The 24,635-nt window shown below is 40.6% G+C and overlaps 1 protein-coding gene across 3 annotated transcripts in view; it reads right to left on the minus strand.

Moving 5' to 3' along the window:
• LOC139729154 (pre-B-cell leukemia transcription factor 1-like) overlaps positions 1–24,635 on the minus strand; it is a 230,971-nt gene that overhangs the window by 15,063 nt on the left and 191,273 nt on the right. For 2 of the 3 annotated variants that reach the window (XM_071640083.1, XM_071640085.1), the window contains 2 exons: positions 5,222–5,472; positions 2,656–2,849 (listed from right to left, as the gene is read on the minus strand). In XM_071640083.1, the coding sequence (XP_071496184.1) occupies positions 2,656–2,849; positions 5,222–5,472 (445 nt within the window). The remainder of the gene's footprint in view (positions 1–2,655; positions 2,850–5,221; positions 5,473–24,635) is intronic. The other variant, XM_071640084.1, reaches the window with a different exon arrangement.

Genomic DNA, 24,635 nt, shown 5'->3' on the forward strand with positions numbered 1-24,635 from the left:
CTTGTAGCTGGGGGAAAAGTAATAAACTGCTATAACAAAATACAATGCAAAACAAAATTTCAATAATCTATCGATAAGTCTGCACATTAGGATACTCTTCTTTCAATGTTTACTGGAATTCATGGCATATTAGCTCATTTGCATAATACGTTTTTATACTGCTTTGCCTTCAGAAAACATGATCCACAGACAAAGATAGAGAAAGCAATATTGCATGTAAACAAATAAAGTTTAAAATGTATGATAAATCTAAAATAGCTTACAAGTATAAACAATATCTTATTTGCAACTTTAACACATACTTCAAGAGAAGAAAGCAATAGAAAGTAAGAATACATTGTAGTTCAGGGTTGCTGACACTCAAACACAAAATTAGGGATATTCTAGACAGAATATCAAGAAATTAAAAGAAAAAAAAAAGAAAAAAAAAGAAATCAAACAGACATTCATATTGGGTCCCACCTTTTATTAGGATCGCTACCAACATTTTATTAGGATCGCTTTTGTTTGGGATATCTCAGCCATTTCAAAAGCAATTTTCATCACATAAACATTGAACTCCTCTTAGAATTACATGATATTCTATATTTCATAAGAGGTCTCTCATTATACACAAAAAAAAAAAATTATCATAAAAAAAATGTCGGAAACCTGAATCCCCATCTCAACCAAAAGAGAAATGTCAGTTTTCAGGAAGCCTTCAACAGAATCTAGGAGAATTTCCATCTCTTTGTAGTGGGTTCCTTGTTGACAAAAATCCAACCACAAAACACAGTTAGTGGATGGTTGCACCACTTTAAAGAAACAGCGCCCTCTGTGTGTAGAGTGCAGTCCAGTGTCTTCTTAGATGTTGCTGATGACACCATTTAGTGCAGATCACATCTCATGACACAATCGGAAATATCACAACACAGCGAGAAATATAAATGTATACATAACTTGATACTATCACTGCAGCATCAAATCATCATCTAATGATGGTTATAATAAAGGACATTTGCATCTCTATATTTCTTTCCAGAATACTCATAAAAATTGACAATTTCTCATGCTAAACTAGCTGCAAGAAGATGTTAAAAAAAAAAAAAACTGGTAATGCAAGCACATGTAATTTCTTGTCTTTCTCCCATGTTTGATTCAATTAATGATATCAGCTGCTTAATTTCTGATGCCTTGAACATCATTACAAGGACTCCAAGATGGATGGGCGCAAGACTTTGACCAAATCAAAAACTCAAAAGCAGCAGCCGATGAGCGGGTCACACAAGTTTGATCTACACCATTTCATTCTAGGTTGCTGAATGAAGGATCAGATAAAAATTGACTTTTACTAATATACTCCAGTGCAGACACAAAAAACATTTACTACACACAATATTTCACAGTCTCAGGATTTCTACACAAGTTTGATCATATCAGCAGTCCGTCCATTTGTGATGCTGTGGTGTCACTTGTGCTACAGAATTAAAGGACAAGTTCACCTTCATAGACATGTGGGTTGAGTGAATGCAGCAATATTGATAGAACATATCAGTGAGAGTTTGAGCAAAATCGGACAATCCGTTAAAAAGTTATGAATTTTTGAAGTTTCTGCTCAGTCACGGTTGGATGAAAAGACTACTACAGCTTGTGATGTTACATGAGTACAACGATATAAAGAAAGAATAAAGAAAATTCAACATATTTCCATTTCTCTCGCATAACAAAAGAACACTCGACTTCTCTCTTTCAGAAGGCAGGGGGAATAATATTACCCTTAGCATACGTCAGTAGCAAGTCGAAGAAATGTGCACTTTATTCAAAAGTAAAGTTTTGTGAAATTCTCTTTTTATTTTCATTATATAGTTGTACGCATGTGACATCATACACTGTAGTAGTCTTCTCTTCCAGCAGTGACTGTGCAGATATTTAAAATATTCGTAACTTTTGAACGGATTGTCCAATTTTCCTCAAACTTTCACTGATGTGTTCAACTAATATTGCTGTATTCTCTCAATCCACCTATATGAAGGTGGACTTGTCCTTTAAAAGTGTTGTTACTCCTTTAACATCTGGTGAAGATGTGGATGAACAAAAATTGACATTCTTACTCACCGCTCCGTATCACTCATTCATTGATCTGTGCCAATTTGATTCACTTTCTCAAATCAGGCAGGGCTTTTGATTAGTGCTGATCAAAGTTGTTTTGCATTACGACTTGTTACCTCCACCAAGGGAGGAGGTTATGTTTTCATTACAGTTTGTTTGTTTGTTTGTTTGTTTGTATGTCCATGTGCAAAATAACTCAAAAAGTTGTGCACGGATCTGGATGAAACTTGCAGGATAGGTTGAGAATGACACAAGGAACAGCTGATTAAATTTTAAGGTTTTCATATGGGCACTAAAGTGCGTGCTCTAGTTTCTTCTAGGGCGAGGCGCGCTACGCAGCTGAGGGTTTATGACGTAACAAAAGCTTCTATATATTGGAAAATCAGGCAATCTTTCAACATGCATACGTATGGGTGGAAATCACTGATCTCTATGGAACAGCAAGATCATCGGTGGAAAAGTAGCTGCTTGGCGGAGGTCTGCACTCTAAGAGTGCTTTTCTAGTTTGGGGATTTCTTTGTGTGAGCTGATTCTTTTACTAAACTAATTTCGGGTCGAAAGACTCACCTCGCATCCAGGAAGCGGGAGCGTAGGATCATGACGGCCTCGCACGTGCTCTGCTTGAGTTGTACCTGGATGGCGTTGAACTTGCGGTGGATGATGCTGACCATACGCTCGATCTCCTTGGGCGCGATCGGCCGCGTCCGGCTCTGCTCCCGCAGTAGGTTCATGACGTGCGTCGTGAACTCGTTACAGGCCTGCTTGAGAGTCAGATTTAGAACAGGGGGGGATGAAGTCGGATCGAGGCGTGACTTTTGGAAATCCTTTCATCCCCAGAATGAGTGTTATTTACTCTTTTATTTTTTACTATGTCCCCCTTCAAATTTTCCTCCTTACCCTTCAACAGTTGAACAGTGAATACTGTAAAAGTGGATATTTTCAAGAGTGCAAATTTTCAAGCATTTCGCCCAGCATGAAACAGCAGCAAAATAAAAGCATGCCAAGTTTTCCCTTGTTATGTAACAACATTTTTATGATTTGATTCCTCGGAATTTGGAAACATGGGAAATCATCTTACTCAAATGGACACAAAAAACTACCCGAGTGAAAAATTTTGTTTTTACAGTACCTTTCTTTACAGTTGAAGACAGACGTGAAGCTAGACTAATCTACTGACACCATTAGTTTTTAAAATAAATCCTCTTCATCATATTGCCATGATGACTCAAACTCTTTGTTCATGACATTACCCTTTCAGATTCCTCTTCGACCTGATGAAAAATCTTGCTTTCCAGAAGCCTGGAAGAACTGAAGTTCAAATAATGAAGTACATGAGCGGAAATGCTTGTATCATGCGCATATTACAAATCTATGTGCATTAACATTCTCTCCAGTTTGAGACCAATAGTCAGATCCCTTTCTGCTTCAAGACGGAAGCGGTACCGACTTTTGACCCACTTTTGCCTCCTAAGCTTGGGGATCTGAAAGTCGAAACAACTCCACACTGCCGAGAGGTGGTAGAAAGAGGTCTGAGAGGGGAGCGTCGAAAGCTACACGCCCCCTCGGAGGGATTCGGACTGCTCTCTGATCATCTGCTAAAATCCACAGGCTTTGCACGTCCTATACGCTCATTCCTTAATGATGCCGATGTAGACAAAAAGAGTGGAGAGCCTGAACAGATAAGTATTCCTCAAATGCCTCACAGAAGTCTATCCGCTCCTTCTGCAATCCCCTTCAGTAATTTACTCGCTTGCTCGACAACTGCACACAAAGAATAATTCATTCTCTCTCCGAACGAGAAACAAATTCCAAGGCGAATCCCCAAGCAGAATTAACAGACTTTTGGAGACATGAAAAAATTGTCAGTTTTTACGGCACATGAACAGAAAAACAAAAAGGAGGAAATACACAAAGTGTTTATGAAAATGCAATGAGAAGACATTTCACGTTTAACCGATATTGGGCGATTTCATTCAGACAGTCTCTCTGCTTAGATATAGGCAGACAATGTGTCTATGCACAGCTAAAATCACATTCGCTCTTGAATGAATTTGTACACTATCGTCACCCAAAGTTTCCCTCAATATAGAATCGCTGTATGCAATCTGATATATCTTTTCAACTAATGGTCCAAACAACTCTAAGAATGCAAAAATCACTTGTTGACATCTCGAGAGAAATTTTGTATTAGCAAAGTCTGCTGATCCATAGCTAATATGGCTATAAAGATTTTAGTATTTCTTGCCATGGTTATTGCCTTTGAAACGTATATCAGTTGCATGGTTCGGTCATAATGAATTTGTAATGACCTGGCTGGCAGAGTACCACCTCAGAAATTCATTTTGACTGCTATCTGGGTGTATTTAAGACTTGTAATAGGCTTGCCCAGCTGTTACAAGATATAATCATTCATAGAAGTAGCATTGATAAACTATGATGGATGTCTAAAAAAAAAAAATAATGTTAGTGGTTGCCATGGTGAAAATGCCGCTGCTGACATCATCAATGTTGTAGGGTTGCACACTTGAGTGTTTTTTTTTTTGTCTTCTGTTGTCATCATGATTACGATTAGGACTACAGATGATGACTTTATGTACGTGTATGAGTCAATATATATACATATAGGTATAATCATCATCATAATCATCACTACTACTACTTTAATCAAAGTCATTACTACCATTGCCGTCTGAATCATTGCCAATAAAATATGACTTGCAATAATGATGATAGATATATATAGAAATAGCTACCATGGTCTTTATTGACATCCCCGATAACAGATCTCAATCTTGAGATGACATGCTGAAGACAATGTCAGTAGCCACAGTGGCAATGATGTCAAAGTTGCAGCAAAGTTGCGACAATGATGTGACAAAAATGGAAAAAAAAAATTATCACCAAAAACTCTCGCCCCTTTCCCTGGGCTTACAATTAGCAGTGCAAGGTGAAGAAGAAGAAGAAGAGGAAGAAGAAGAAAAAAATGCTATTATCAACAATGTTTCCACTCCTGTTTCTCATGCGTCTCATCTCCACAAGATTATTCCACCTGCTGGTGGCAAAAAGGTCTCCGTCCACCCCTCCCTTATCCACCCCACCCCCTCCCCAAATCTCATCACCCGCCAGTCCTCACCTGTTCGTATTTCTCCAGCTCTGTGTGGTAGATCTGCCTGATCTGGGCCAGCTTGGCCCGGTAGTCTGAGTGCTCGATGGCGTTCTCTGGCTGGCCCAGCCCGCCTCCGGATGCGGCTGCCGCGGCCGCCGCAGCCGCTGAACCGCCTCCCTTCTCTGGTCCGGCCACGCCCTCCGCTATCAGCATGTTGTCTAGCCTCATCAGCTGCGGATCTGGTGGCTCCTCCTCCTGCGCACCGCGGATGCTCAAGACTGGAAGATAACAGAGAAAGTATGGAAGGTTTTGTGAATGTGCACATCTACGATAACCAGTATCACCCTTCAGTCATAAGTACATGAAACAACAGGTGCAATTTGAAGAATCAGGAGGAGGAAATTGAACACTAAAATCTGACATCTGAGGATGAGGATGAGATTGAGATTGAGATGATTGATGATGGTGGTGATGGTGATGGTGATGACGGTAATGATGGTAATGATGGTAATGATGGTGATGGTGATGATGATGAAGATGATGATAATGACAATGATGGTGATGATGATGATGATGGTGATGATGATGGTGGTGATGGTGATGGTAGTGATGATGATGATGATGGTGATGGTGATGATAATGATGGTGGTGATGATGATATTTATTCTGCTGAAGACCAGATGATGAGATGATCCTTGTCACAAATAATAATCCTACTTGAGAATTATGATTATAATAATTTTACTTCAGTGATTATGAGGGTGATGACATAGCTGGACAATAGGTTGTAAATGAGCATATCATATCCAAACACTATTCAGACTATGATAACGACTCAATTGTCAAAGTAATGCAAATATTACACACCGTATAAAGATACCACGCTGACAGAATCGGAAACACATTTCATCATTTCTAATGACACACTCCATGTGGATTTTTCTTTATCTCTCTGCAAACATACACTCATTGATTCACACATATGCACAGACATACTCAAACATAAACATTCACACATTTACACACAGACAGCTAGTGGTAATCGCAGACAATTTTTACCACGTGCATGATTTGCCTCACTGAAACAGTTGCATGGATGACACAGTTTTTCCTAACCACGCATGGATGAGAAATATACGATATATCCATCAAGGGGAAAAAGGGGGGGGGGGATATCTCTGTCTTGGGCAGTGGGGGATGGGGGGGGGGGGAGGAAAAGGAGAGGCAGCTAGTAAATTATGCAACAGCACGAAGGGCTTGCCTAACCGCACTGTTATTGGTAGGTGTATTGTGATGGATTAGCGCTCATTAGGCCAATCTTTATCCACTTTATTTGACAATCCCTCAAGATCCTGCATGCGTTAGCGAAACCCGCCGATTCGCGGCCGCAGAGCGACGCGCACGTTATGTCGTTGTCCTGTTCCAACTAGAATGAGAGAGAGAGAGAGAGAGTGAGAGGGAGGGAGAGAAAGAGAAGAAGGAGACTATGAAATCTCTGTGTAGGCAGGTGAAAATAGGAGGAACGTACCAGCAGGGCGAGAAATCTCGGGGAAGAGAAGAAAAAAAAAAACGAGAGGGAGAGAGAGAACCCAGAATGTTACACTTGGAATGACTTGCAGCAGCTTTTCCTGCTGTTATGAAATAATCATAGCTTTGAGGGTTGTGAAATTAGTCACACAAGTCACAAAGAAAAGAGGAAAGAGGGGGGAGGGGTAGGTATTCATCTTACTCAGCCGCGACAACAAGTTAGATGAAAGAGAAAAACTGGAAAAAAAAATAAGAAAATGAGAGGGGAGAGAAGAAAGTGAGCGGGGGCAAAATATGGTTGACTGTAAGATGGTGGGACTAATTGATGGTGAAGTGTGCGGGGTCCGAGATCCGGCGTTGTGGCGTAAAATTTTGTAGACGGAGAGGTCAATGGCCGAACTTCCACTTGAAATGACCAGTTTAGCTGTGCGTATTGGGAGGGGGGTGGGGGGAGGAAGGGGGTATTCATCGCGTCTATGCCACAAGGCATGGGTTTACATTAAAAAAACGTCCTGTTTAATCCATCAACATGTGGAGGCGCATTTTTTTCATCATTCAAATGACTGCAAGAACAATCAAACGAAATCCAAAGTATGAGAGAGAGAGAGCGCGTCAACATTTACATCATCACAACAGACGAGACACACATGTACACACAAACACACTTCCCTAATCATCCGACTTGCAATGATCCGATCATTCATTTATCTTGAAAGTCTCAGACTCACACTTTTTCCTCTCACAACAGAAGTGCATGCGTGGATAAGACATCATTGAATCTACGCATTAGGTTCATTTTCTGTTTGAGTTGCTCAGCCATGCACTGTCACGAAATGTTCCTCTCCTAGCGACAGGTCGCCTTCCATCTCGAGGCGCACATCACCACCAGCAAACCTTGCGCCGACAAAATACAATGCTGCTAATTAGAATAGATAACAATTTCCTGGCAGACATCCTAAATCAGTTTTTCAACAATCCCTGCACTAGAGAAAATTGCCAAATGCAAATTGCTGAAAGATGTTTTCCCTCTGATATCGCAAGGCAAAGAATTGACTTCATAGATATCTATAAAGGCTGCTAGAAAGGGAGGCTTAAAATAAAACACTATTTTTTCTCTTTCTCGATCTATCTCTCAAAACTGTCTGATATACTTGGAGACGTTTCTGGCCAAATCCAGATTAATTCTCCAGTGTCTGAAGTAAGCAGAGGGCTTGCCTTAGGATGCCCCTTAGATAAAAAGGACCAAAAAAAAAAAAAATCGTAGGCATGTATCTGCTGGGGAGGGTGAGAATGGGGGGAAAAAGAGATTAAGCGTCTCAACAGAGAGGGCGATATGCAGTCAAAATGGAGAAATCGTAATGGAGAGAAAGGAGCAGGTCTGAGACGAGTGTGATCAAGAGGGATTTAACAGTTGTCAGAGATCATCTTAACCTGTCTCCCTGTCTGACATTGCTCCCCTTTTTCTGCAAATTAAACTGCTTCCACAAGAAGATGCAGAATTACTGTCACCATTTACACTTCTTCTTGGGCTTTTGTTTTGCCTTTTTTTTTCATTTCAGGAGAGGGGGGAGAGGGTGGGTGGGGCTCATTCCATTTACACTTGTCCTTTCACTGTGATTTCGTGAGTAATTGCGTTACTCCCTTACGGTTGCATAGAGGAAATGAGGTCTGAACAAATATCGAGGGAAATGTTTTGGCTTACAAAATTTTTGCGGTCATCTTCCTTCGGGGGCAGGGATTTTGTAACGCTATCATATCAGACACATAAAAAAAAAAAATCTGTATCTGTTCCTCACATTTAGGATTACCATTACTCAAGCTATCAATAGAAGTCCCCCATCAAAACAAATATATCCATAAATCACAGCAATCGCTATTATCTAGGGTAATGAAAACCCACGAATTGGTTAGTCTGTAAAGTAAATGTGCCATTCTATGAGAGTAGCAAATTTTATCACACGGTGGTTCCTGTGATGACACAGATTCACAAAAATTATATGAATCTCTTTGAACTAGAAATTTAATCTCTTTGAATTTGAAATATATCATGGTACTCAAATCTACTTTGCAATTTCAGTCTGAAGCATACAATTAACTACAAATTGGGTGGATCAAATTTGACATCACAAGACTTCGGCATAGTTGACTTTGTACATGTACACACATGCATTACGTGTGCAATTTACTATGCATGGTGGGGTATCCCATGGTTTTGTACGGATACGGAACCACTGGCAAACTGTGTATGGCGCCCTCTGTTGTCCCAAAGTAGGTCACTTCCGTTCATTCACACTGCGAGTGACAGAGGGGGGCAGAGGATGCAGGGGAACGGGTAAGGCGAGAGATCACTGTGAGAGAAAACTGAACTGGGTGAAGGAGGAGGTGGGAAGGACTAGATATGGGTGGGCAGGGGTAAGGGAGGGGGTAGGGGAGAGGGGTAGGAGTGGGGTAGTGAGAAACTACTTATAAACTCAATGTGAAGCAGTATAATGATGAAAGGAACAGGTTTCAGCAAAGCATTGCTGCAACTCAATATACAAGCTAGAAAGACTGTAATCCGTCTAGAAAAAAAAAACCAAAGACAATATGCCAGAATGCAACAGATGATTTTTTTTTCTTTTTCTTGATTATCATGCAAGGCAGGTAAGTATCACTATATAATATCAATGTTCACTTATCATGAAGGTAATTTCCAGGAATAGGAGAAATTATGCAAGAAATTGGAGCCTTTGGGTTTCTTTTCTTCAAGAGGGTCTTCCATCGTCAAACTAAAACAAAAACATAAGATATGAGAAACAGAGGAAGGAGTGGGAGCTATGATACGGACAAGGATTGAGGATGGGGTAACAGGGAAGGGGGGGGGGGGCAAGAGGGGGTAGGGAGGGGGGAGGATAGTAGAAGTGGGAGAAAGCGGTCGGTCGGTGGGTGTACGGGAACCGTCGACGCCCGGAGAGAACGGCGACTCCAGCGGACTGTGGAGCGAAGAGGAGAGCGCTGGGATTTGGGCAACCATGCTCCAATAACTCGCAGATGAAGGAAGAGGCTAATGAGACAGGACTGCAAGCAGCTGGTCACGTTTCTGCAACCCCTCATCCCCCCCCCCCCCCACCCCCCCATCACACACACATACATACATACACACATACACAGGCAGAAGAGGAGGAAAAGAAGATGAAATTGAGAAAGAGGGTGGCTTGAGAGAAGAACATTAGATGAGAAACTCAAGTACATCACATCTATCCATACACACATAAACACACCAACACATGTAAACATAAAAATCAACAACACATAAGCCAGGGAGGTAACACATCACAACGAACCACTGAAACATATGCCTCACACATTGACGACTTCTCTTTTTCAATTTCACTATCCCTCACCAAAGCACATGGGTAGGACCACCTAAATGAGTGCACAGGTAAACGCAAATGTTCCTCACTTCATATGATATTGTCCCACACATTCAAATTCATGTGATGTTCTCTAACAAAATTGTCTTCATGTCCTCTTACGGATTATGAGAGGGTCAAAAATAAACCCTAAATGTTTTCAAGCAATCTAGATCCAATGAGTGACCAGTTTTGCCATATTCAATAAATCTTGCAGTGCTGGAGTGGTTTAGCGTTTTTTTTTTAATGCACTTGAACAAATTCCTTCAGCTAAGAATGGCAAAAGTTTGACAATTTTCTGAAGTCCAGCAACCACAATGCTATATGCCTATAGCATGATGAAGGTTTATCCATGTACCTCTTCTTCACAACAAAACTTTACACCTTGAAGTTTATGTTTAAAACTTAAACAGAAAAGATCAATGACCTAGAAAGTAGAATTTGCAAATCAAGAGCTAGTGAGCACCCTTTTATGGCATCTCTCAATGTTACAGTCATTGTAGCTGGTATGTTAAAAAGGGGGGGGGGGGGGCGGGGAGGGTGAGAGAGAGAAAGAGAGATGCCGAGTGAGGGGTGGGGGGAGGAGGGGGGTGAGGAAGGATACACAACTTCATGTCAATCATGAAATTTTGGTAAACGATCCATCCCCTGTCCTTGTGGAACCCAATTTCCAATGAAAGGTGACCCCATCATAAAATTCCCCCCCCCCCCCCCCAAAAAAAAAAAAAAAAAAAAAAAAATGGTCTTCATCCTCAAAGTCATTTCAAAAAGAAAGAATTGTTACAGACTGTTTTGGCAACTTGTATGACTTCATTCAAAAAAGCAAACTGTATTCTTTTTTTTCCTTTTTTTTTTGCTCTCCCCAGCTCTCTCTAATGTTTTTGTTGTTGTTGATTTTTTTTTTGTCTGGTACAGTCACTTTGAGATTATCTTTCACCCCCCCCCCCCCCCCCCCTCCTCCTCTTTTAAGTTCATTCGTCATGGATACAGGCTTTTGTTGGTCTGCCTTCTAAACGGCAACATATCATCAAGCACGCTTATCTGGTTCCAATCATAGAAACTGCTGGCCAATGAGGTTAACTATGCCCCTTGGCACCCTGACCCCTCCACAGGGGTTAGTGGTATGGAGCCTGCGCATTGAGGGCAGTCAGATATACAGAGAGAGAGAAAGTTCCATAAGACTGAGTATCACGGGGAGTCCACGGAATGAATGGGGCATAGACACATAATTGCTGTTGGGGCGACAAAACCTCATATCTGAAAAAATGGCAAATGTTCAGGAGAGTGAAGAAACGTGGCAGCCAAAGCACTATGATAAATGGGGTTGCCTTTCCTTTGACAAGCTGGGTTGGCTTCATTTTTTTTTTTTTTTTTTGGAGGGGGGGGGGGGGGGAGGGGAAGAAAGCTAGGATCTGGGCACGACATCACTTAACTGATTATCTGACAATTAATCCAAAAAAAAGTTATTTTCACCAAAATGTAAGATACAAGGTCTTGTCACCCAAGCGATGTAGACAGTTGAGCAACAAATATGTGTGTATATGTACATATAAACATGTATGTAAAATAATGGTAATAATAATGATTCACAATATCTATAAAGCGTGTATCACACTAAAATGTCTCTATAACTGGACAGAATATGTGTATGTGTGTGTGCATACATGTGGTGATGGTGGTGTGTGTGTGAGTGTGTGTGTGGGGGGGGGGGGGGTATGTGAATAGGCCTACAGGGTTCAAGATTTGTTTTCAATGAGCGTGTGACTTAAACATTTCGTGCATTCTTCATATGTTCTGAATGTCTCTGAAATTTCCATTTTATGACTGAGATGATTTTGGGCAATAAATACCATTCTTCATCAGTCCCTAACACTTCTTTTTGTGTGTCCCTTTACCATAATACCTTGCAAATAGCTGTTGGATATTTCTGAGTCAGAAAATTTGAATCATAATACAAATATATGAATGAACTTGCATTGTCAAAGTGAAAAAAATAAAAACAAACAAAGCAATGTCTCTAGTACTCTTCATAGAGGCCTGGAAGAAAAAAAAACTCACTAAAACGATAACCTGATTTCACCATTTCATGATGACACTGAACCCCCCTTTCCTCCACCATTTCACCGCCTTGCATTGACTCATTTTCACATCGTGTTCAATGTTGCAATTTGATCAACTATATGCACTCCTTGTTTCTTTTTTTTTTTTGGTGCCAAATCCAAGTGTTATAAACTTTGATTTCTGTGACTACTCGCTTAAATCAATATGTGAGGTCACGCTTTTATACTGTACTGGAGGTAAAAGATACAAGTAATAGTGTATACAAGTTTGATGACAAAACCTGAGGAAGATTAGTCACAATTTGTGGCTAATAATAAAAAGCAGAAGGGGAGAGTAAAATGTATTACAAGAATTAAGGAACCATTATGTCACCTTCAATCAACCCACAAAATTTTGGAACAAATCAATTTGATCATTTCACGCAGACATTTTTGACAGTGAAGTTTCCACTGTCTGTACACAGGAGCAGCATCTAGCAAAAAAAAAAAAAAAAAAAAAAAAAAAAAAAAAAGATCAGTTTCTCGAGTGCCGTTTAGCTGGAATAATTTTCCATTATTCATCGCGGCCTGTGGTATTATGTGGACAGATCTGCCCGATTCCAGAAACTTACTCAATAATTGATAATCGGGGCACAATCCCATACCCCTAATGATATCACTGCGTTAATCCACGGTACAGACATCACATATTGTGCCGCTTGTAATCTGGCTACAGGGGGTTTCTCTCTCTCTTCCTCATTTTTTTTTCTTCTTCATGGACAGGTGTATCACGTTTCCAGCTTTTGCGATATTGATATTCCGCGTCTCAAACGACAGCTCATGGCGATGAATATCTGCAAGAATTCCCTCCGACCCATCTGTAACCATTGCCATTGAAACCTGACCTCCGCGAGTTGTCAATACGTCAACGATATACAGCTAATCACCAGAATGAACCGTACGGACAGCACAACGTATCGACTCCCGAGAAAAAGAAGGAAAGAGAAAAAGATGGGGGGAAAAAAAATGACATCAACTTCTGGCTCGCGGAAGAGAGAGCGCGTCCACAAGAACACACATCATTTCTTCAAACATATTCCACTTGAATTTTTTATCCCGCCAGCTCATCGGGGATGAGGGCATCTCCGCGCCGGCTCCCATCGCCACGGCGACGCGGCATAATGTCGATAAACGACGCAAGAGGGGCGACGTTCGCGGCTGCAGCTTGTGTGCGTGAAATTCAAGCCCTCCCCAGATACTTGTGTTACAGCACGGGGACCAATTAACGGGCTAAGGTAGCACATTGTGGGGAGCGAACACAGACGCGGGGAGCGGTAGCAAGAGGAGGGCTAGCCGTGCGAGATGCCACACGACGCTCTCTCCATCCCAAACGAGGAACATGCGGGCTGGAACAGCAACAGCAACAACAAGAAGAATAAACCCAAAATCTCTTCACAGATGCTCAATAATGAAGTCCTACAATGTGTTACTGAGATGCTACAAACACCGGTGAATCATAGCGATGTGTGAGCGGCTTAGCATTGTTTTTATTATTCTTCCTCCTGCGTGAATTAATAATTTAACAGCAACAACAACAATGAAGAGAGCTTTGACTCAGCCCCCCCCCCACAAAGTCAGCTCATTTGAATAATTATTTTCCCCCTTGCAACAATGACAAGAGAACTGTGGGAGAAATAAACTGGAATATTTGAATCATTAAATCAGTCATACATGCAAGGATTGGAAACTTTACAACAGAATTAACATCTACTTCCCAACATGATCTTAAAGTGTCCTCAAATGACTATAAACATACAGTGTACCTCGCCACAGGAAAAGCATCAAAAACCTAAATCCATCATAATCACATATCTGTGTTGATGGCTATCGTCTTATATTGAGCCTGTGTGTTGGGTTTCATTGTGTTTGGTGGGAATTTTTGTCTGCTGGAGTTGAAAGTTGTCGTAAATAGCTGTGAAACCCCGACAAGGGAGGGGACAGGGTGGGGGAGGGCTTCTCTTGTGTATACACACTATAATTCATCGTCTCTTGTAAATGCTAGGTAGCCCAGACTAAACACACATACACACACATATACAATGTGTATCTATATATATATATATATATATATATATGATTTTTTTTCTTCTCATATCTCATTCAAACTTTGTCTTGCAGTTGGTACACTATTTCAAATTGGCTGCTGTCTTTTGTTCTATGGTCAGAAGGACGGGGTCAATTCATCATCATTAGAACAATTTGCAAATGGTCATCTAGAAACGTTTCTGCCATGAAATTTCTGCATCTTGAAGATGAAATATTCCACTGAGACCATAGCTGGCCAGCTTGTCCAACACTGTATTCAGTGTCTTCGTATGAGATACAAATGACGAAATGAAAGCTACACATTACTTGATTCGTGAAGTTTACACTCCGGTGAGTATGAGACTCAATTTCTATCAAATACTAACTGTGAACATTTACAAGATGATGAAATTTAAATCACCAAAAAAATAAAAACAAGAAAAATCAAGCATGTAACTTCTGGGAGTATGTTCTCTAGAACACAATAATTTTGTGGCAAGAGTAGCAATATAAAATCCTTAAGATATAATGAAAAAAACCCAACCCTGAAATCACTGTTACTAATTGGTGAGAAACACTTGTCCAAAAAGTTGGATGGGATAAAAACAAACTAACATAAGAAATAGACATTTTTATGCATATTGTCATAGCAAAGTACTTGTCTGTTTACATCTTATATGGCCTGGTTAACCTCATCTAATATTGGTCAAAATGATAAAACTTCTTCCATCTATTATATACCTCCATGTATGAATATACACAAACACACAGAGACTAGAGCATATACCTGTATATATTACACACAAACCATTTAGCTTTACACGAAATGTTCAGATGCGCTGGCATACACGCATAATTAATCTTAACAAATCATACCACTTGGCTATCTGTCAATCATAAACAAATATTGCATTTGTAAAAGAGGGACTACGATGCATATACACCCACCCATGCCACCCTGTAAGTTGAACCCCAAAGTTTTTTCCTGCAAAAATTAACCAATGAGGCAAAGGGGAAAAAAAAGAGAAAAAGCTCATTGTCCCGAGTACTTGATCAAACACCTCTTGCCACTCTCTCTCTCTCTCTATCTCTCTTCCTCTTTCTGGTCATATGTTCATATGTTAATATATTCATCTCTTCATCTCTCCCTCTCTCCCTCTCACTCACTATCTATCTATCCATCTAACTATATAACTATACTGTCTTCCTTTTTCCCTGTTAAAATGGGGGTCTGCTCTTTCTAGAAATTGTGAAATTTCATCCAATTATTTGCTCTCCCACTTTCAGCTCGGGCAATCATTAACTCAGACCAAATATTGGTAAAGGGGGGGGGGGGGGGCAATGGATACGGCAAGAAAGAGAAAGGTGGGGAGAGAGAGAGGGAGGGGAGAGAGATAGGAGAGAAAGAAAAAGAGAAATACATAGGATATAGAATAAGGTATATTTCACAATGTATTAGAATGAATACAGACAGCTGAAGATATCTTCAGACTGAGATTATTCAAAGCGCGTTCTTCATTTGTTTCATTTTCGTTTTGTTGATGGAGAAATGCTTGTCCTCTCATCTGTGGGGGAAGAAAATGGTCACTTCCAGTGAATTTTAGACGAGCACCAAACGGTAACCATTTCTTGACAAATTCATCCCATATTTTTCAAGGGTACTATGCAAAGTAAGAATGGCCAATTCTCAGCATGGGCATCTTCAAATGAGACACCGGCCAAGCGATAGATACCATATCCTTGGCGAAATAAGCATTCTCGTGTCGGCACGAGCTTGGCTTTGGCGGACTACGCACTCCTCGGATAGAATCTCCGCCTGGTAAATTATTCATCACGGGGGGAGCACTTGTGCGTACGCGTTCACACGAACAGTTGGGCGCGTGTGCATGTGTGTGTCAACACTTAATGTATTATCACATTATGTGTGCATCATATCAGCAGCCTTCATCGAGCAAACAAAATATGCTACGGTCAGAACGTGTCCCCTTCCATCTCGGAAAGTTTTCATGTCTATCGTTTTGTTTGAATGAAGTCAGCTAGTGTGCTCATTAGCAGGAGACTTACACACTGGCATCATGTAAAATTTGTAAGACTCAATGCATCATGAAATAATCGGTCAAAGCACCAAATAACCAATTTACCTCTGTATAAGACAGTTGGAATCAGCAGATTAACCCTCTGGACTATCGGAAACTGGTGGGCCCTTTGCAAAGTCTACTCAAATTCTGGCTCTGGTGGGAAAAGGATTAAGCTGCCATTGACACATGAAGCAAACAGAAAGAAAGATAAATAAAGACCCATTACTCTGTTTCTCCAATTCCTCTCTTTTCAATAAAAAAAAGAAGATAATTAGTGAATTTTTTGCTCTCTGAAATAAAAAAGAAGAACTATGAGACAACATTTCACTGTAGTTGGCCCTGGTGACTAGGGGGAATAAGCAAACACAGATAATCAGAAACGTTGTGCCAAATGACAAGAAGAAAAAATCATGGACATGCCTGTTCTAACTTCATCCTCTTATCTCTGCCTTCATCTTGGGTAATTTTTTTTTTTTTAATGTATTCACTTATTCATTTTCAAAGCAATACCTGCTTGCAACCTGCTTATGTGATTTGTTTGGTGTGAATACTGTTAAATATGGCAGTCAATGCACAAAACACAAGTTTTACACTACGTAGGTTGACTCGCACACTACGAATGTGGTTGTGAGTTTTGGACATAGGTCTGGTATCAAACCAGCTGTCACTGAACCTGTTGCACAAGCCTTTATTCAAAGCTTTGATGAAAATACCTGTCTCCTTGTGAACTGTAATATTGTTGTTATTTTTTTCTGTGGGGGAAGGGGTAGGGGGATGGGAATGAGGAAGGGGGAAGTAGTCCACCCAACTTCAGGAGAATCTTTGTGCACTAACGGACATGTTAAAACATATGGATTCCCAGACACAGACACACTCGGACTTGAAAAGATGAGAGAGAGTTAGCGGGGTGAAGGTAGGTAAACACAGTTGGGGGGGGGGGGGGGGGAGGCAATATCACCGAGTTGTATTTCACAATCATATTCCAAAGTTGACAAGTTTGATTTATTTTACGGCCCCGCATTACGATGCACCAGCAATCAAAATTAGCATCCTCCAGGTCTTGTACACTGACTTCAAGAAAGAAAGGAGGTTAGAAAATAACAGACAGTCGTATCTCCATTGCTCTCCATTTCTCCCTCTCGCTCATGTTTCTTGTCATTTACATTAGACACAGCAAACATCCACATCGGATTACCATCACGTGCAGAGCACATACTTCCTTTAGATGGGCGAATATCAACTTTAATTGAATTGTAAATGTCAAAATTCCTATGTGAGCTTGATTACTCTCGCTCATTACGAGCAATGAAACTAAAGTGACCCTAAAAAGACACTACAGACAAGAGAATATAAGTTACGGCTTCTCCAATGTTTGCATCATTATTTTATGGCAGTAATTTGTCCCTTCCTAACTACGGAGCAGAGTTGTAACTTAGCATACCATCGGTCACGAGCAGTAACTGTCACAGGAGGTAGCCCAACTCTTATGCAAACCTTCACAATTCCCACAAAAAAAATTTCCTCACGACGCGTGATGTTACATCAGAGTGAAACCTTCTTTACATTACATGTGTCCGCAAGAGTTGAAAGCAGGGTACGGACTTTCCTGAATATTTTTTTTTCCTGTATGCAAACAATATTTTAATGTCTCCCAAAGCATATAACATAGTTGTGTCCTTCCCAAAATCCATACTGTGATGTATTGAACAGGTGCCTTTCTAGGGCCACGCAAGCTCATTCCAGTTCTCCACCATGTTACAATGTTTCGTAAATGAGAAATATTGATACTACTAATAGTACTTCACAGAGGATAACGATGATTTTGCATAGCAAAGCTGTGGAATTGAGCCCCTTTTCAATCCTCCTTTACCATTCAATGCCCCCACCCCCTCGCCTGCACACCCCCCCCCCCCCTACCCATTTCAGGACAATTAGGCAACTATGCCCAGGAAATATGACCCCCTTCCCTCCCTGGCATAGGGATTTTTCCAGAGCCAAGAGTCCAAGGTCAAGGGTCAATGCTCTGTGGAGTTACAATGGTGAAGCCATTTACATTTGGAGAGAATGAACGTTCCACTCACACTCACACACACACACACACACACACACACACACACACACACACACACACACACACACACACACACACACACACACACACACACACACAAAGAACAAGTATAAAGCTAAATTTGATCATTACAGCAAACATCTCTACTATCTAGAACCTGGTTTCCCAGTCAGTTCTGGGGTTTCAAACTCATTGGACACAAGTTTTGAGGACAGCTCATGAAGCTATGCACTTCCAAAATTCACATTTCCATGAAATACCCCTCTACATGTAGCTTAACATTATGACATACTGTCCCCTCTGTGTAATTACTCTCAAAGTAGTTTCCTAATAAAATATATTTCTTTTTATTAAACATGTAAAGACTCACTTATTTCACTAATAATCGCATTGTAAAGTGCATTTGAACAGGTACCAGCGTATGCAGGTCTACATGAAAAATGTGATTTATAAACATATTATTATCATTATCGTTATTATTATTATCATTATTATTATAATTATTATTATTATTATTATTATCATTATCAAAAATGGGGGTAAAGAGTTTTCAAAATGCTTTTACCAATGTTAATATCTTTTTCTGTATCAGTTCTACTTTTGCCATTGAAAATATCAGATCAACACATAAAGATGTAGGTCTATATAAACAGAAAGTATTTATGTGCCTTCCCCATCCCAGAACAGAAATTGGTGCTGCCCATGAAGACTTCTACTTTCTCTTCCTAAAACAGGGAGTTAATCATCCTCAGACTCAATATCTCCTACCATTCTGCCCCCCCCCCCCCAACCATCCATGATCATTGGGGGCCTTCAGGGGGCAACAGATTAGAAACATTTGCATCATATGCCCTTGCATGCCCCTGTGTGTCCTTACCACAGGGGGGCTTTTTCACCCCCATGCTTACATTATGAGGAATGCAAGATCTTTAAAGTCAGTGTTAGTATCCAACACACTGATTATATTGAAACATAAAATTAACTTTGTATAACTGCATCCAGATGGACTAACTAGTCTTTACATACACAGACCCTTTTGCATTTTTCCAAAGAGACTATAATTCCTCCTAAGCACTGATGCACTGTAAGTTTATATATGAATACATTAATGTTGCAACCTCTTTAGACTTTACACCTCTTCTCTAATAGTCTGTTTAATACATCAATGATTTAACCACTGTTCCCATGAATAGATTTTTCAGTGGGTGAAATATCAGAAAACTGAATTTTTTCATCTTATCTCACTTGTATTGGTCAATCATCTTAAAGTCATTAAAAGACAAGTCATAATCAAGTAGAAAGGCGTTCCTTTTATCAGACGAGTCAATGGATATCGGGTCAGACAGAATCTGCATTGTGTATCTTTTGCAAAGTGGATGAAAATATTGTCAGTTTACTCTCTACTCTACTGATACATTTCAATTTATTACATGCCATTCCCTATCCAAATCAGTCTGGCATGTGTAGAATATTTATTTACATATTGTGTCTGCAATCAACTACAAATGTATGCCATATAAGAGCTACTGAGTATGATACGGACACACACACATACATATACAGACAAATATATACCTTGTATTTCACCTGACTCTGTATGTTTCACATACAGTGAAAATACAATGAAACTTTCACGAATTTTACGAAGAGCCAAGATTCCCAAAAGTAAAACGCTCATGAAAGTGTTTCTGTACACAACGCATTGAATGCCCGTGATGATTCCCGAAAGTTTCATTAATCATATAAAAAGAAAGAGAAAACATAGGCTGTCAGCTCTGATTCGCAAAAGAGTCATGCTGCCAATATTTCTAATTTTACAGTTAGCCCTATATGGCTGCTATTTGATTCACTAAAATCCCTCACAGTAAGAACAAAATGCTGAATAACTAACCAAAGACTGTGATATCAGAAATCAAAGTACTCTATAATGGGGAATAAAAAAACTCATGGCATTGTCAAACAATGTTTCATGTTTGAAAAATCTCAGCCGCATTGTTGTACATGGTACTTGTGTCTATGATGTTGTGCATGGAAACTTACAGTTGAAAATAAATGCTCAAAAAAGTGAAAACAACTGATGAACTAGGTTTACAACATTTCAAATGTTCCAATCGACAGAAGTGTCATAGAGTATTCGGATATGGTTTACCTGCATGATTGTATTTGTTCAGAGGTATTTTGATCGTGAAGGCAGAATTTCATGTACTTTAAATAACTTCATATAACATCAGATAGTCATGTCAGAAAAGTTCAATTAGTTGAAAAGTTGAATTAAAATATATATAATACATGTATGCATACATACATACATATCATACATATGAAGAGTTGAATAAAAAAACAGATAAATGCCATTTTTAAACTTCTTTACGTAAGGTCATTGTCACATTGAGAAATATCAAACCTTTTACATGGGAAACATATTACATAATAGATATTTTGAAGTTATTAGTAAAATCATGACATATATTTTATTCATTTCTTTTTTAGTAGTTTCAATCTCAAAACGCATGTATCGATTTTTGCATCAAAACTCTTTAACAATATGTAAATAAATATCTATCTTTAAAAAAAAATAAAGGCAAGTGGCCAATACTGGGGCATGGCGGCATGTTAGTTTGCATGGAGTGCTGTCTTGGGACAGTTGGGATACCCGCTTTTCATCTCTTTCTTCCCCTCCCCTCCCTCTCCATGTCCATTTCTCCCTTCTTATTCTGTCTCTCCATCTCTCTTTCTTTCCCTTTTCCTCTCTTTCTCTCTCTCTTTCTCTTTCTATTTCTCTTTCTCTCTCCAACCCTTTCTCTCGTCTTTTTTTTTTCCTCCCTGATTTTGCTGATTGCGATGGCGGGGATATGGCCAGCAATCAGCGCAAGTGGCTGGATGGGAATCGAAGATAAACATTCTTTTCCTTCTAATTATCATTTCTCATCCACACTGGAGGGCAGGGTAAGTTCGGGGGCACGGAGGGGCAGGACGAGGGGGGGGGGATGGGGGGGGGCACCAAAGCGCTCAGCGGACGGCCGACACGGGAGTCATGCACATCAAACAGAGCAGCACTGAGAGAATGATATCGGGATCCATGTTTCTACCCTTAGCCGTGTTTGCTGAAACCACAAGAGAAATCCCTGGTGTTGATAAAAGAAAAAAGAAAAAAGTGAAGCCCCACTTTAAAATATGGACGGCATTTCTAAACCCTACCCCCACCATCTCATCTGGACCTTAAAGGCATAATTTACCATTTGCAGATGAAACAAAAACCCAGCATCAGTGCTTTAAAATAGTTCTAAAATGTGAGTTAAGGATAGGAACAACCACCGTAAAAATTTGAATCCTTTATAATCAATGTTAAGTGTTGCTAAATACACAAAATGTGCATAATAGTTATAATAAAAATGTTTCCAGACTAAACCGTCTACAGTTACCGTTTATTGAGAAAAACGCTGATATCTCCTTATATTTTAGGCTTTATCGCGAAAATTCTATATGGTAGGATGTTTTGTGATACAACAAACCTACACATATGCATCAAATGTGATATCTTGAACATTTTTGAAATCACTGCTCCCAAAGGTAAACTGGACTGGACTGTAAGAGCCACAGTATCACTGGGCACTGAGTGCAGCACAGTTGCCCATTTGTAATAAATGAGTTAGCCTTACTTCATCCTAACACCCATCCCTTCATCCCCCTCCCCCCACATTCACTTGCAATTGTCCCATCAGATTTACAATATTTTAGATCAGATATAGGCCTATATATGTTAATGAAGTGCTACTCAGAAATCCATCTCTCCTTATGAGCCCTGCTAATTATGTCAGTATCTCTGTGTGTTTGTGTATATGGAGTGTGTGTGTGTGTGTGTGTGTGTGTGTGCCTACATAAGGAGTAGAATTTTTTTTACCCACTTAATGTCATATATGGCATCCCAGTGGATCAATCAAAGTGGGGGGGGGGGGGGGGGAGTAAAACCACATCGGTTTGGCCAGTATATGACTACCCCATGATTAAACTGGACATGCTGTGGGTTTCCCTTCTCTCCTGCACATAAACATAAACACAGACACAGATGCATACACACACAGACACACGCACACACGCACACACTCACACTCTTTTTTTTTTCTCCTCCCTCTCACCCATCAAGCCTCATCCCCTCTCCCCAAAACCACGGCAGATGAAAGACTTTCGCCGATCCAGAAGGGCAGGAAAAGGCAAATTAAGGCAGCAACTGTGAAATTCAAGGTGAGTGGAATGAAACACTTCCTGCCAGGGAATCGTCGCCGATTGTTGTTTCGCGCGGCATTCCCGCGCCGTGCCACGCCGCGGGCCGATATCGAACAAATTACGGCGACCGTACATGCGCAACGGCACGACACAGACACGAAACGCATCTCCCATCATTACGTTTGCGTCATTGAGAGATCATCAGCTGAAGTAATGATGCATACACGACTCGTCTTTCAAATACTTTCTTCCTGTATTTCTCGACGACATTCACACCTGAATTCTTGCACGACTTTATTCGCTCTGTTTCGACATCGACACAAACAGAGCTCAAACTAGTCACAGTCTTGCTCCAATAATCATGACTCAAGCATGATAACAAAAAAAAAACAACTATTGAACACAGTCTACGACAAGCAAAGATATGGTTGCGCCTGTTGGATTCAAAGGTTGGGGTGGATAAGTATACAAATAATACACATCAATGAGGGTACTAGTAAGAATAACCCACACAAGGTACCTTTAGAACAGTCCTAAACTGTTTTCAAAGCAAGTTTCCAGACTGCTTTTAAGGTACCGGGTGTGGGTAGTTATACTAATGCCCAAAGTAAATAATGTGTATTATTTGTTTTATAAAACGATGAAGTAGATCCTTGTTGCCTTTTCAGTCGAAAGAATTTCAAATGTAGGTGTTTGAATGCCACTGCAGCCATTTTTGCAAGTACATAAAATGATGAAATCTCACCCGGTCACCACTGCTACTTGAAAATGCTAATGACCGGTCATCTATGCAAGCCACTCTACTGCCCTCAAATTTGACCTGTACATGGCAGTAGAGATGAATACAACATATAACACTCAACACTTTCGGATCAAACTTCTCTTTCACGTGAGAAATCTGAAATCTTGCATGAGCTGTCATATACATGCTTGGCTTTTGTCGTCGAGCCGCATCATTACAAGCATGGTCTGTTTCCACAGACAAGTAGAGAAGAACGCATCCACAGCACTACCAAAGTTCTCTTGAATACCCAACAATTTTTTGTCCTTACTGATTTTTCCTTATGTCCCCATCCTTCCCCCCCCCCCCCCATCCCCTTCATTGGCGACTCATATTCCTCCCTCGGTAGACCTTACGTTTCTTGGGCTTTGTGGTCACGTCTGACAAACGTGTCACATTGCAGATCCCCTGCAAGATGCTACTCTTCACGTCCAGATGACAGTAAAATCCATACTCCTGTCAAAATCCAGCGGTCCCCCTCCCCCCATTCCATCAGAAAAAGTAAGATGTAGGCCTACATCACCAGAGGGAAATTCAGGGGTGGAGAGGGGAGGGGGAAGGGGAGGGGGGGACTTTCTATGTTATCGTCTCATTGAATTATTCAAATCATCAAGTGTATCCCGACGATATCGCATTCGGCCAAAATGCAACCGGTGAGCGGGATGCTGATATGATCGCGGAGAGGAAGAAACCAATCGGCGAGAGGGAAAAGTGACGAGCCGCACAACACTGCCTCGGATTAATCTTGTCCCAGGACCTGCCCAGCTCGGATGAAATTCGGCAAGACGACACCCGACGAAACAGGAGTCTAAATCCTGCCAAAATCAGATTTGATATCTAGTCCCAAAAGTGTTCCCCCTTCTCTCCCTCTTATAGTTCTGATGGGGGTGGGGGGAATCCATACACAAACAATCCCTAAGAAAACGATGTCACCACTTTGACATCGTATACAATAGCATACCAGTAGGAATCCGGAGGAGGAGGTGAGAATGGCACAAATGTCATGGGGTGAAAGAGTCACCCCTCCCCCCTTCGGATTAAGGTTAGATCTCTCTGGCAAACGGCTGAAAATGCCAACTTTGTTGCCCCTCCGCCCTGTCACATTACTCGGACTTCCTCTTTTAATCTCAGCTTTGACGACTCACTGCATGTATATATGAAAAATCTGGGGAGGGGTCAATATGGCTGTTGCACGCTACCTCCATCGCTGTTTGCCGATACTCTTGGCATTCCGTTTTAGAGTA

This window comes from Diadema antillarum, unplaced genomic scaffold (assembly GCF_040938485.1).
Source record: "Diadema antillarum isolate AM-2024a unplaced genomic scaffold, OU_Dant_1.0 seq00000220_RagTag, whole genome shotgun sequence".
Classification (NCBI taxonomy): domain Eukaryota; kingdom Metazoa; phylum Echinodermata; class Echinoidea; order Diadematoida; family Diadematidae; genus Diadema; species Diadema antillarum.